This window comes from Ananas comosus, linkage group 10 (assembly GCF_001540865.1).
Source record: "Ananas comosus cultivar F153 linkage group 10, ASM154086v1, whole genome shotgun sequence".
In the NCBI taxonomy this organism is placed as follows: Eukaryota; Viridiplantae; Streptophyta; class Magnoliopsida; order Poales; family Bromeliaceae; genus Ananas; species Ananas comosus.
In genome coordinates, this window is record NC_033630.1 from 5,486,035 (window position 1) to 5,500,211 (window position 14,177).

The 14,177-nt window shown below is 39.8% G+C and overlaps 1 protein-coding gene across 2 annotated transcripts; it reads left to right on the forward strand.

The window, feature by feature from the left end:
* Positions 6,724-13,104, forward strand: LOC109716016. Of its 2 annotated transcripts, XM_020241285.1 has the most exons (8): positions 6,724-7,004; positions 7,212-7,311; positions 9,387-9,604; positions 9,703-9,918; positions 10,016-10,099; positions 11,865-11,939; positions 12,129-12,185; positions 12,644-13,104. In XM_020241285.1, exons 3-8 carry the CDS (start codon positions 9,398-9,400, stop codon positions 12,812-12,814), a joined length of 810 nt encoding a protein of 269 aa, XP_020096874.1. In that variant the 5' UTR covers positions 6,724-7,004; positions 7,212-7,311; positions 9,387-9,397; the 3' UTR covers positions 12,815-13,104. The 2 variants fall into 2 exon arrangements, with proteins under 2 accessions (XP_020096874.1, XP_020096875.1); XM_020241286.1 differs by lacking the exon at positions 7,212-7,311.

Sequence of the window (14,177 nt, forward strand, 5' to 3'; positions counted from 1 at the left end):
CTGCTCTCTCTCTTTATGTATAGATTGGATTCGCCGTCGAAAGATATGTCTTGGGCATTTCGTCAAACAATTGGTAGGCATGATTCGTCGGCGCCAACTCCGTCAAAGCAACATCCTAGGCGGCCTTGTAAGCGGCGAGGCTGATGTTGTTACTGGCGAGCTTGCTGCACGTTTGCCAGGTGCGAACCGTCGACGTCCAGGAACTCGTCGAACGAGTCCTGGCAGGTGTCAACGAAAGTGCCGGCGGCCAAGAGCTCGCTGTTGGCGTCCACAGGTCGCCGGCCACCGCACACCAATTGCGGTGCATTCTGCAGCGCGTCCACTGCCTACGCGTGCTCCGCCTTGAGCGCCACAGCCTGGACCGACGCCGCGGCTCGTTGTGGCCACAGATCGAACACCTGGTGAGCGGAGGGGGTGAAGCAGGAGAAGAGCATGATGAGGAGGAAGGCGCCGACCGCCATACTCAGTCGCTGCAAGAAGAGGGTGTCGTCGAGAAGGAAAATGCCGACCGCCATGTTCTGCCGACGAGGTAGCCGGTGCGCTTGACGGCGAGGGACTCGTCGTGGGTCATCTTGACAGCGTGGATGTGGCCAAAGGAAGCGTCGTGGCCGCGCGTCTCGACGTAGATGAGGTGGATGAGGTACTCCTTCATGCAGAGGCGGAGGGACGCAGGGGTCGGCGAGGAGGCAGGTGGTTGGCGTCCCAGAAAGAGAAGGAGTACTGCAGGCTGTGCTTCTTGCAGAGGTCCTGGACCAGCGGCACGACGCGACGGAGGTGGCAGCGCGGCAGGCGCGGGAAGAGGTGATGCTCGACTTGGAACTGCAAGGGTCGGCGAGGAAGCGAGAGGCCTCGGCGACGCAGGGATCGGCGAGGAGCGGGCGGCCTTGGAGCAGGCGGCCTCGGCGATGCAGAGGTCGGCGAGGAGCGGGCGGCCTCGGAGCGGGCGGCCTCGGCGGTGCAGAGGTCGGCGAGGAGTAGGCGGCCTCGGAGCGGGCGGCCTCGGCGGTGCAGAGGTCGGCGAGGAGCAGGCGGCCTCGGAGCGGGCGGCCTCAGAGCAGGCGGCCCCGGCGGTGCAGAGGTCGGTGAGGAGCAGGCGGCCTTGGAGCGGGCGGCCTCGGCAGTGCAGAGGTCGGCGAGGAGCGGGCGGCGCTGACGACGACGCACTCGGTGGCGGCGTAGTAAGCGGCCTTCTCGAAAGTCGACACGGGGCGGTCGACGAGGACGATGGGATCGTAGCCAGGGCGGCCGAAGCGGGCGTTGATGCGGCGGGTGATGGAGCGGCCTCGTCGGCCACCTCCTCGACGTCGTGGCCGTGGCTGCGCGCCGAGTTGGCGATCTGGACAAGCATAGCGCGGGGTTGGGTGCGGTCCCGGCGGAGAAGTTGGGGTCGCCGAGGAGCGACGGCCTCGGCGGCACAGGGGTCGGCGAGGAGGCGGGCGGCCTCGGGTAGTTGGGGTCGGCGAGGAGCGACGGCCTCGGCAGCGCAGGGGTCGGCGAGGAGGCGACAGTGGGCCAAAGTCTTGGTGGGTGCTTGAGAGAAAGAGAGAGAAAGAGAGAGAGAGAGAGAAAGAGATCTGAGATCTTTTTCTTCTTCTCTTTTTTTTTTTTTAGAGAGAGAGAGCTTTGATTATGGCATTAATGGAGAAGAGAAAAATATCATTTTTTTTACCTTTCTTTTCTCTTTCGTAGACAGGAATAGTGGGATTTTTTGTTAGGGATTGGTTTTAGAGTTCAAAATACTCTGTCTTTTCTTTTCTCATTGAGAGATATTTATGGGACTAGTCGTAACTGTCCTGGAGAACGTGCGCATGGTGCGTGCGTATGGGAGAGGTGGGAAGTTACGGTATAGGATCATGGGATCATGGGTATGAAATTGCACATTAACCCTTCTTATTTGTTTATATTATACCTTTTTATAATAAAATATTTATGTGTTTGAAGTGGAGCAAATATGTGAAAGGGAAAGGACTAATTTGCTATTTGTAATACCCATTCATGCCTACGAGAACATCCCACTTTTTTTGTAATCTATGCACCTGGTGCATAGATTAACCTATGCACCATGTTCAAAATTTACACTCAAATTTCTCCATGCACCTAGTGCATGGATCATCTCATACACCATTATTCGATTTTCTCTCCTTCTGCCTTTTTTCTTTCTCCTTTTATTTTCTTCTTCTTCTTCCTCTTTTTTTTATGCTTCAACAAGCCCAGAGCCGCCAGAGGAGCTACGCCGATATCAGGAGACGAGACTTAGAGTTTCAGGTTGGAGATCATATATTCCTCAAAGTCTCGCCGTCCAGAGGGATTCGCCGATTTGAAGTACGTGAAAAGCTCAGTCCACGTTTCGTTGGCCCTTTTGAGGTATTGGAGCGAGTGGGACCAGTTGCATACAGGATCGCTCTGCCCCCGCGACTAGCTGGCATTCATGATGTCTTCCACGTCTCGGCTTTGAGGAGATATATTTTCGATCCTTCTCACGTGATTGACTTCACTCCACTCGAGATTGGCGAGGATCTGAATTACGAGGAGCGACAGTTGCGGATTCTTGCTCGGGAGACGAAAGAATTGCGCAATCGAGTCATCCCGTATGTAAAGGTGCAGTGGAGTAATCACGAGGAGCGGGAGGCGACTTGGGAGCCTGAGACGGTGATGAGGGAGTCCTATTCCTATCTGTTCGATGCCCTGAGCTGAGGTATGATTAAATTTCGAGGACGAAACTTTTTGTAGTGGGGGAGGGAGGATGTGAGATCCCTGGTGTTTGGCGGTTGAGGCTTGTCGACAGTTCTGGAGAGTGTCAGGACAAGTCTGAGTCGCGTTAGCGTGAAAAAGACACAAAACGGACTCTGTGCGACGCGAGAGCAGCATTTAACAAGAAAAACCTGCAAATAGCTGTTTTTCTGCTTGCTGTACCGGTACAGCAAGTATGGTGTACCGGTACACTGCACAGACTGCGCGCAGACTGCTCTCGGGTTGGCTTCTAGTACCGGTACGTGGGCCCGTGTACCGGTACGCCAGGTTAGGTAAGGGGCTTTTTTGTCTTTCCTTCCCTCATTGTTTTCACCCACTCCTTCTCCCTCCTATATAGGATAGAGAGAGAGCAGAGAGGAGAGGACTTCGGCACTCTCTCTCTCCTCTCCTTGTGCGTGACCGAACGTGGTAGAGGAGCTCGGGTGGAGTTGTTCCGTCGCCAACGTCGCGCCGTGGAGCCGTTCGAGCGCGCATTTGTTGCCGTTGCATCGCGAGAAGGCCGGGCGAGGGTGCGGTGCGTTTTCGCCGTTCTTGACGTCGCACCGGTGCTAGAATCGCTGTTGAAGTGAGATGTTCATCAATTTCTCCAACCATGGCAAGTCTTTATCACTTCCGAGCTCAAGGATGCTGTTTCGCAGATTTTTTGCGTCGACCGTTGGCGTTTCGACTCGTACGCGACATAGGAGCGTCGGATTGCAGCGAGACTTGGTTCGTTGGATTTAGAACTTCGAGAGGAATCCACGAAGCCCAAGATTGTCGATTTTGGTGAAGGTTAGCTTGGTCGAAACCCTGTTTCACTCTGCTGCTGTTGTTTTAGGCAGAATTGATGCTTATTATGGGTTTCTATGTCTAGATCCGTGGAGTGTTTTTATCGCTGGTTCGTTGGGTTGCGCCGAGCTTGACAGGGACTCCGGTGACCTCCTTCACTGCCAGGGTTTAGCTTTTAAGGTGGGTTACATCGGTTTATTCCTAAGCACAGTATTAGTCGACATGTATAATTTTTAATTTTGTAAATCATGTTGTAGTTCATTTTTGTTGATTGTATCATGGATGAAATAAGTATTGAGGACATGATTGGCAAACCATAAATATATATGTTGGACTTGAAATTTGACTTAGGAGAAAATCACCGTTTTGGACCTGTCACCTGTCTAAACTACATGATTTAGCTCTAGGACCGTTGTAATTTTGTATCGTCGCAGTATCGAGGCGACGGATACCCCAGATAGTTTAGTTTTCTGTTACGCTCATGCTGGGATGCCGAGTGTATTTTTACTGTAGCGTTCAGGCTGTTCCGGACTGTTGGGTGCCGTCGGGGTTGACGGTGGACCCATATCGCCTTTTTGGCGTCGAATTGTGCCGATGGCACGTGACTGTGAGTTGTTAGACCAGTTAGTGTTGGTTACTTGGACTTTGGTTTGAGAGAGCCTGATTGAGCTCGACAGAGATATGCTGCATACTCGGTTGGGTAGCTCCCACGAGTGCCACTCCGAAGACGGGCGCTGTGCTTTTGCGTTGGTGTCATACATGCCGGTTAGACTTGCTCTCCACGAACTGGTTAGTGTGGAAATAGCTGGATAGTCTCAACTGGGCGGGACGGGTGTGTTCACAGTCCCTAAAGAGATTGGGTCAGAAATGACATTTCTACAGTAGGTTAGCTTAGAGCATGATAGAGTAATAAATGGTAGCTGTAGATTTTATTACGACATTTATTATTACCTTTGCTCCCTTTTGTAGACTTAGTAGGTGGACCGATGATGTTGAGGGCGGCACCCACTGAGGACTACTTGTTTTACAGTAGTTCTCACGCCCTGTTATTACCCCGTTTTTACAGAGCCTTCGTCTTCGGCTGCTGCTGTTGCTGATCAGGATCAAGGCAAGGGCGTCGCGAGTTATAGCCCTATCCGATGAGCCGAGCTAGAGGTGCCCCTACAGCAGGTAGTTGTTTTTGTTGAAGTTCATGTACATACTTATATTTAACTCGCCAGTGCGAGTAGTCTTGTATCTTGAATTTTGGCGTATGTATATGGAACTTGGTTGTTTTATTTCTGGTTCTTCTAGCAGCTCTATACTACTGTTTGTAGTATTGTATGATTTACAGGTACAGCTATCGCTTTGTATACAGGAAAAATTTCTTTGTATACGGCGGATTTGTCGGCGTGCCCGGAGAACGTGTAATTCGGGGCGTGACAAAAATTTTAATTTTAATATTAATTTTGAATTAAAATTTAAAATTTAAAATTTTTATTTTGGGACTAAAGTGAAAAATATGCAATATTTAGAGACCAAAATCGACATGCAAAAGAATGCCAAATAGGTACTAACGTGGCGATTCCGTTAATTTTAACATTTTTTTTAATGGCCGGGATGTAATTACAATAAAATCAAAAGGTTGGGAACTTGATTGTCAAAAAAAAAAAAAAAGATTGGAGACTAAAATGAAAATTGATATAAAGGTTAAAATTTTAAACCTATATGAATAGGAACTATCTCTATTTTTTTTTTTTAAATATATGACTATCTTTCAATTTAAGCCATTCTGGAATAGCCTCGTCAATCCCTTTTTCTTTCTTTTTTTTTCGATTAGTGTTCTCTCAACTTTTATTTTTTTAATCAAGTAAATTTAGTCAAAAATTGAAGATTTATCAAATTTTTTGATGATTTTATCAAATTTAATAATTTTAATTATTTTTTAGCAAATATTACTATTGGAATTATTAGATTTGATAAAATTACTAATTAAAATAAATATAAAAATCTAAATTTAAAATTAAAAATTGAGAGTTCTTAGAAAAATTAATAAATTTGAGGAGGTTATTTCGGTAGGGCATGTAGTTGAGAGGCCTTCTATATAGGAGTCTCCATATAATTTCTTTTCATTAATCAGGAAAATTTTATTAAAATTGAATTTGATGCACTAATTTAAAAGGCATCATAAAGATTCATATAAACCTACTATCGGAAAAAATATGGATAATGGACTTTAATTTACGAAAAAAAAATTGATTGAAAAAATATTTTTCATCTGTTTAATTTAAAAAATAATAAATCATTTTATTTTTTTCCTCAAATTTATAAAAAACAGTGTTTTTTTTATTTTTCAACTTATTTATTCAAAGATAAAAATTATGAAAAAAATTATATTTTATGAATTCTTTTTAAAAAATATTCTTTTTATGCTATTCAGATAAACAAAGCTAGCCGAACACGAGTGCTGTTGGGGTTTATTCGTGTTCAACGAACGTGAGTTAGCTTGTTAAAATATCACACTAAAACTTGTTAATAAATAAGCCAAACATGAGCTATCTCACGAACAGTAAGTTAGATTATTATCGCTACTGTTGGGAGAAAATTTGAAAGATTAAAAAAATTTTTTTTTTTTGAGAAAAAGGTAGCATGCTATCCGCTTCGTTTATTTCATTTAGAAATAAATTTACCTGAAAATATGAATCAACTAGGATTCGAACTTGCATCTCGGGTACCAACCACCAAGCCTTTTTGCCACTTGCACTAGGGACGGTCGGTTGAAAGATTAAAAAGTTAGAATTTTAAAATAATAATTAAAATTTATAAAAAATTAAAATTTAAAAATATAAGGAGTGGAGCTAAAAAATTATTGATAGTATGTGAATATTATTTACTATCAATTTTTTCATCATTAAATGCTTAAGAATTTTATTGAGAATTGGTGGAATGGTAATAATTTAATGATAAAAAAATTGATAGTAAATGATATTTATATAATATCAATAGCATACGCACAAGATGAATTCACACATAAAAAATTTTTATATTGATTAACCTATTATTCAAATAATAAAAATTTGTAACACATATATACATTCCAGTTGTATCAAGCCGAACACAGGAGCTCATTCAAACTCGTGCTTGGATTGTTACAATTTTGAGTTAAAAAAATTAGCTTGCGTTGACTTATTTTTTTTTAAATAGTAAACCGACCACTACCGACTTTCGTCCGCCCTAAAAAAACCAACTATTCCGGATTCCTTCCGCTGCTTTTTCCTCGTAGCTCGCCGCTGCTGCGGCTGCCGGCTCCCTCCCGCGAATTCGGAATGCGGTTCGGCCGCCGGCATCCCTCCAGGCGAGTGCGGTGGCATACAGAGGGCAGCCCAGTCGCGGCCGATGGATGGGCCGTCGGGCGTCCGTCCGGGCGCCTCCCAGAGGTAAGGTGGGCGCCGGCGGGGGAGGCTCCAACCGCACAAAATAGATTCCGCGCCTCCACCGACATTCAGGTTTTCTAGTCCTAATCCCACTCGTATTATTTTTCTTTTTCCTACTCGAATTGTTATTGTACGTTCGGTAGATATATAGAACTATAATTTCTCATGTGTCGGAGGAAGAGGATTATAAGAACGGGTTGGGTCCATATCAAATGTTTACTTATCGTAATCCTATTTGGATTCCTTTTTGGGGACGTAGAATTATTTATTTGAAACCAGGGAGAGAGAGCACTATAAATATGAGAACAGAGGAGAGGAGTCCCGGAGCTCGGAGTGTTCTGAATAATACATCAAAATAAAGAGAAGAAAGAAATCCGAGGTAATTTAGGGTTCCAGACCAACTTTCTTTTCTTTCTTTTTTTTGGTTAAATTTTTTTTTTTTCCTCACTTCCGATGTAGAAAAAGGAAGGATTTCTATTTAGATATGAGCATGGTGCAGGAAATAAATTTTCTGCAGAATGAAGCTAGTTTCTAGGAGAAATTATGAGTGATCATTTGGTTACAAAATAGAAAAAATTATACAACATTAATTAGCAAGAAGGTGCGAATGACAAGGAGGTAGGAATAGAATTTTTTTTGTCCCGATGTTGATAGTGAATAGAATTTTTTTGTCAAAAATTTAACTGATTCTGATTCTTCTTACTATTAAACTAGAATATGCTGCATACCAGACGTTAAAATTGTCAATTTTGAGATCTTTTGATTGTAAGGCATTTGATTTCAAAAAATTATGAAATTCGGTTTATAGATTGTTTAAATGCTCTAAATATATAATTAATGGTATGAATTATCGATTTAGAAGTTTTATCATCGAAAATGACTTATGAATACGAAAACGATCGTACTCATAAAAGTGCCGGACTCTCTCTCTCTCTATATGTATATATCTAATCGTGATTTAAGATCTTTCTAATCTTTCTTAGTAAGTATGCAAATTTATTAAATGAAACTAGAAGTTGAAATAAACATTGTTGTTCTAGGGATTTATGAGTACCCGATATTTTCCGAATCCAACATTAAACATGACAGTTTTAACTGATGCTACACGGGGATGATTTGTGTTATGAAAATGCAAAATGAAAATCCAGCAGTTTTGGTTGTGATTGTTGCATGTTAAAAGCTTTTTTGTTGGTTTCAATTTGGTCATGAGTTTTCAAACCCAGCAATTTCAGTTTCAGTTAGGTTTTTGGTGATAGTTCTAAGGTTCAATTTCTGTTTTCATTTAAAAAGAGCCCCAAAACCAACCAGTTTACATCCTAGTGTTGTTTAGCATGTATAGCAATTTTTTGTTGTCATGACATAACTGAGTATTGTAGTTGCTATCACTGTGAAAATAATCTTGAAACTCGGCTAATATCTTATATAATTTACATTTTTTTTCGCTTTAATTTATCTAAAATGTTAAATTTGGTTTAAATTTGTAGTTATCTAAATTAAAGGTAAATCTTAGTTTAATTAGGATGAGATATAATTTAGATTTAACTTGATCTATATGGATTATAAGTTGGAGCCTAATTCTAATTGAGTTAGAATTAGACTTGTGTTTAAGAGTTATGCATTATATATGCATACGACGGCCAAGTTAATGAGACCGCGACTCTAATTAAGCCATGCATGTTAAAGAGAGTTGACCAGGACCCAATTGCTGTTGGTGCTCCATTGGCTGAGAGGACTCCCGTGGCACAAATTAATCAAGTCTCTTGAGCTGTATCCTTGCTAAGAGAGAACCAAGCCTTAGGTTTTTGGTGTTCTATACGGTAATGAGGAGCCGTAGCATTAATTAAAGCGAGCCACCGAGTCGCTTGTACGGATGCGGTTTCGCATTGCTGATCTATTTAAGTTTTGGTCTTTTGAGAGATCTTTTTCGTACTCCGCCTTCGACATTAGTAAAGTATTTGCTCCATCTTCGGCGTTGGACGTAGGCCGTTGGCCGAACCACAGTAATTTTCGGTGTGCTCTTTTCTTATCTTTTCTTTTCCTCCATTAAGTATTTTTCTGGATCTATTTTTCGTCGTTCTGATTTTAACATAAAATGTAATTATATTTAATAACTATTTTGAGAAGTCCTCTAGCACCGAGTACTAGGATTGAAATGTCAGAATTCTTGTCAGAGAAAAGGACGTAATCGGCTAGACTAGGTCCTGGTTGACCTCTATTACATCATTACTGTTTGACCATTTTTTTTTTAAGTATACAAGAAGAATATTTAGGTTGAGAAGAATACATCAATATCTTATGCATTCATATTTTTAGATGATCTTAGTCTAGCTATTTTCCTCCTATCCATGAAGAGGAGATATGTGTTGCACAAGGAATTTAGCTCTTGACTTCATTTTTGGTGTTTCTTGAATCTCATGCTTCTTTGTTTATCCATAATATTTATCTTGTGTGTAGGCTCATAAAAGATGGGGGCGGAAATATTTCATGGCGGTAAAGAGGACACATGGTTAGTAGATTTCCTGCGGACAAGCTTCTATGAACCTTGTACTCATGGAGGTTGCTACAAAGGAGGTGCTAGCACAATTTACTGCACTGTTTGTATGGGCAGTCCTTTTTGCCTTAGCTGTAAAGGCCGACACGAAAACAACTTTAAGGACCATAAGCTACTAGAGGTATGTGCTCTTCTGTATTGGTTTTCTTTTCTAACATCTGTAATTCCTTCTAGGACAAGTGTATCAGTGCCTCCTAACTCAATTTTCCCTGGATGCAGGTTGTCAAGGCAAGTCATTATGTTGCAGTCAAGTATAAAGACATTAAGGAAATCTTGCAGGTTGAGGGAATCAGAATCAATATCATCAATTCAAACCAGATCCTTTTTCTTCGATGTAGGCAAACTAAGAAGGACACGGGTTCAAGGAAAGGACACTGCAAAAGATGTAACTGGCCTTTGGACAATAAAGGTTCATATTGCTCGATTGAGTGCATGGTGAATATTGGTTTTCTTCTAAGTATTTACTGTTGAGTTCTAACCCTATAATATTACTTACAAGTTACAACATCATTTTTATGATGTCATGTTCCAGCTACTTGAAAAGTCCCCACACTTACAGGTTGAGCTAGCAGAGTGTAATAATCCATCTACCTCCTTTTCTTCAGCAAAATTGACAGTAAGAATTCATTGACTTGCTTTTATCTTTGTCATTTGGGGATTGTTATTTCATGCCCATGAATGCTTTTCAAATGACCTTTTGTTACCATCAAGGAAGATTATTATATGTTACTCGAGAATCTATCTGTTTACTAACAACTTACCTCTGATCTATGCCCTGACCTACTGTAATCTCATAAAAAAGGCTCAATAGTCATAACAAACAAATTTGATTAAAGATTTAACAGAACAGAAGGAATATATACATACATATACATACGTACATACGTATGTACGTACATACATATACATATATATATATACATATATATGCATACATGTACATATACATATATAGTGTAGAGCTACTATGCTATTGGAAATATAGAGAATTTGATGCTTCTGATTTTTTGGCCATTGGATAAAAAATTATACGGTTGGGATGATTGCCATCCCTACTATGGTTGAGTAGTATCCCTAGGGTTGAGTGGTCCCTACAGGGTAATAGTTTTAATCCAAAGGTTAGAAATGATCAAAGGGGGTGATCTAAGGGCCAAAAAGTTGGAAGCACCAAATCCTCTAAACTTCCGATAGTATAGTAGCTCTACTCTACATATATATACATACATGTACACACACACACACACACACACACACACACACATATATAGATGTGGAAAACTAGGCTAGTATGCTTTCGAAAGCACGGAGTCCTCCGTGCTTTCAAGTTGTTTTTTATGATGGGACATCTGATTCAACGATCGGCTCTGTTAAATATGATTTATAGCATTAGAACTATTTAGAAACCAAATTTCATAATTTTTCGACTTCATTTGCCTAGTGAACTAGTAGTCTCAAAACAAACGGCTGAAAATAAAAACCTCACAAAAAATAGTGATAGAAGATTTAAAATTCAAATCCGAAATACTGATCTTGCTCTTGATGGCAAATAGAATTTTCTATTAAAATTTTACCTAATTTTGATTGTTGTACGCTGTTAAAACTTACAAACATATCACATCGGCCATTAAAATAGTCATTTGAGACTCTTTGATTACTTGGCAAATGATGTCGAAAAATTATAAAATTTTTTCCTTTATTATTTAGGCAAGAAAGTAGGCTCGAGCGGTAAGATCTTTCACTTGAAGGGCAAAAGTTGACAAGTTTTCACCGGCTCGTACAAAAGAAGGTAATTGAGCTCAACTTTTCAGTATAGGGAGGTCTTTTTTTTTTCTTTTTCTGTTCACGCCCCCACTCTTGTTGAAGAAGCTGGTACCGGATCAAAGTCGTTGAACTTTAATCACTTCCAATCATACTTGGAATTCTAAAAATGTCTGAATTCTGCTTTCCCGGGTACCCTTCATCGTGTAGTATGCTTCACTCGCATCATACTGAAATCTTTGAACTTCAACTGCCTTGCGGATAGGATTTGCAATGAGACAGTTTGCGTCTTATTTCTAAATTGTTCCAATAGTATAGGTTATGTCGATGCTCAATCGAATGTCCCCCTCATCGAAAACAATTTGAAAGCATGAATGCCTCCGTACTTTCAAAAGCAGACAAGCCAGTCTCTCTTTCTCTCTCTCTCCATGTGTATNAAAGCAGACAAGCCAGTCTCTCTTTCTCTCTCTCTCCATGTGTATATATATATAAAGACACATTTCCTCGTCCATGATTTATTTTTGCCAAAAGTTGTCATGCTATCTACACTTTTGTCAATTCGATGGATGGCAAGATTTTGCGTGACACAGCAACTAATGGTCTTACTCTGTATTACGTCCCAGTATCAGGGAACCTCCCAAAGGAGAAAGTTAGAGCGAGGAAAATCAACTATGCAATCTGTTTTAGAAGCTTCAGAGGTATGTAATATGAATCTCTTAACTTGCATAGACATCAGAACACACATACACGCATTTCCTCTTATCCGTGATTTATTTTTGCCAAAAGTTGTCGTGCTATCTACACTTCCATCAATTCGATGGATGATAATATTTTGTGTGAGTGTGACACATCGGCTAACAGTTTTCTCTGTATTACGCCGGTGTCAGGGAACCTCCCAAAGGAGAAAGTTAGAGCGAGGAAAATCAACTATGCAAGCTTCAGAGGTATGTAATATGAATCTTTTCATAGACTTTAGAAAAATTTGAAACTTGGATAGTTATATGTATTATTAGATTTTATCATTTCTTCCCATGCTAAACGTATTGCTGATATGATCCATGGATGCTACTACAATCATTATCGTGGTAGTCGATTCTTTGCCTACACAACATCAAATAACTTGTCACATGTAATAACAACACGGGGAAGTTTAACTAGCATTTTATCAGCTTTATCAATATTCGCGCTTGATCATGTTCCCTAGCATTTTATCAGCTTTAACAATATTCGTGCTTGATCATGTTCCAGCCTTTAACCAAGCATAGTGCAAGAATAGAACCAAAGGCGATCTCTTTTGTAATGAAACATTAATATATTAACCCTTTCTTACGAAGCATGTAAGATGACTCTTGGTTCTTAGTTATGGGCTAGTTCTCTCATGCGATCATGTTGTGTTTTTTAGGTTCCTGTGAAGTTACTGCATGGAGGATCTCAGCCACTGGAAATAGAACCAGCCTGCCCGTCAAAAGAAGTGGCTGGGTCATCCGAAATAGAAGCTATCCACAAAAAAGATGCACTTAATTATCGAACTAGGAATAGAAAGGGAGCACCTTGTCGGTCGCCTCTTTTCTGAATTTTTAACCAATCACAATTTTTGCTAACTAGAACTGAGACGCTAACAGGATATGGATATTTAGTTATTGATGCATAGCTGTATTGCAACATTACAACTTTGAAGTACATATTTGATGCTCTAGGATTGATGGTTTTTTTAGATACAAAAGAAGCATTGTTAGCCAATTTCCTTTTCATTTTCCCCACTTTTTGAACTGTGTATAAGAATTCACATATGCAAAGAAACAGAGAGGTGTAATTGATCGTAGAGGATGGAAGAGTTGATATATATTCATCGTCTATGGATAATGTCAGAATGTTTTTGATCTTTATATTTTCCTGATTTTCGTCGTCTATGGATAGTGTGACAATGTTTTTTACCTGTGTATTTTCCTGATTGCGTCCTCCTTGTAGGGGGTGGAAACGTGCCGCGCTTGAGCGAGCTTACTTCTGCTCAAGATTGGTTTGAAATTAATTTCAAGCCTAAATTTGGGCCCAATCTCGATTTGAATTTACTTCAAATCGAGTTCAAGCTAGTCTAATTTTGAGTCGAGCGAGCAAGCTCTAAACAGACCCTTTGACTTTTATAAAACATTGCCTAAAATTAGACATAAAAAAATGCCTGATGGTTCAGCATATAAAATAAATGTATAAAATACGATAGTATAATATTAAAATGTATTAGTTTCAAAATTTTTATTTTAAATGCAAATTGAAATATCAAAATCAAAATAAAAATAATTAAGTTTGAATTAAAAAATTTGGATTTAATTTAAAATTCAAACTTAAAATTTTAATGTCAACTCAAAATTTTCATTTAGCTTTAAATCGAAATTGTACCTTTAAATTAAAATTCTATATTCTAATATATCGTTAGTTTAAAATTTTAATTTTAATATTAATTTTGAATTGAAATTTAAAATTTAAAATTTTTAATTTTAGAATTAAAGTGAAAAATATGCAAAATTTAGATACCAAAATTGACATACAAAAGAATGCCAAATAGGTACTAACATGGCGACTCCGTTAATTTTAACACTTTTTTTTACGGCCGGAATGTAATTACAATAAAATCAAAAGGTTGGGAACTTGATTGCAAAAGAAAAAAAATTGGAAACCAAAATGAAAATCGATATAAAGGTTTTGGACCAATAGTGTAATTAACCGTTGTGGGCATGACAAAAATTTTAAACCTATATGAATAGGAGCTGTCTCTATATATATATTTTTTAAATATATATATGATTATCTTTCAATTTAAGCCATTATGGAATAGCCACGTCAGCCCCTTTTTTTTTTCAATTGGTGTTCTCTCAACTTTTAATTTTTTTAATCAAGTAAATTTAGTCAAAAAAATTGAAGATTTATCAAATTTTCTGATG

Bases quoted from the DNA above. Each gene is read 5' to 3' on its own strand.
- LOC109716016 (XM_020241285.1), top strand. From the start codon at position 9,398: ATGGGGGCGGAAATATTTCATGGCGGTAAAGAGGACACATGGTTAGTA. The intron at 9,919-10,015 runs GTGAATATTGGT...GTCATGTTCCAG, and splicing joins ATTGCTCGATTGAGTGCATG to CTACTTGAAAAGTCCCCACA. The intron at 11,940-12,128 runs GTATGTAATATG...CGCCGGTGTCAG, and splicing joins CTGTTTTAGAAGCTTCAGAG to GGAACCTCCCAAAGGAGAAA.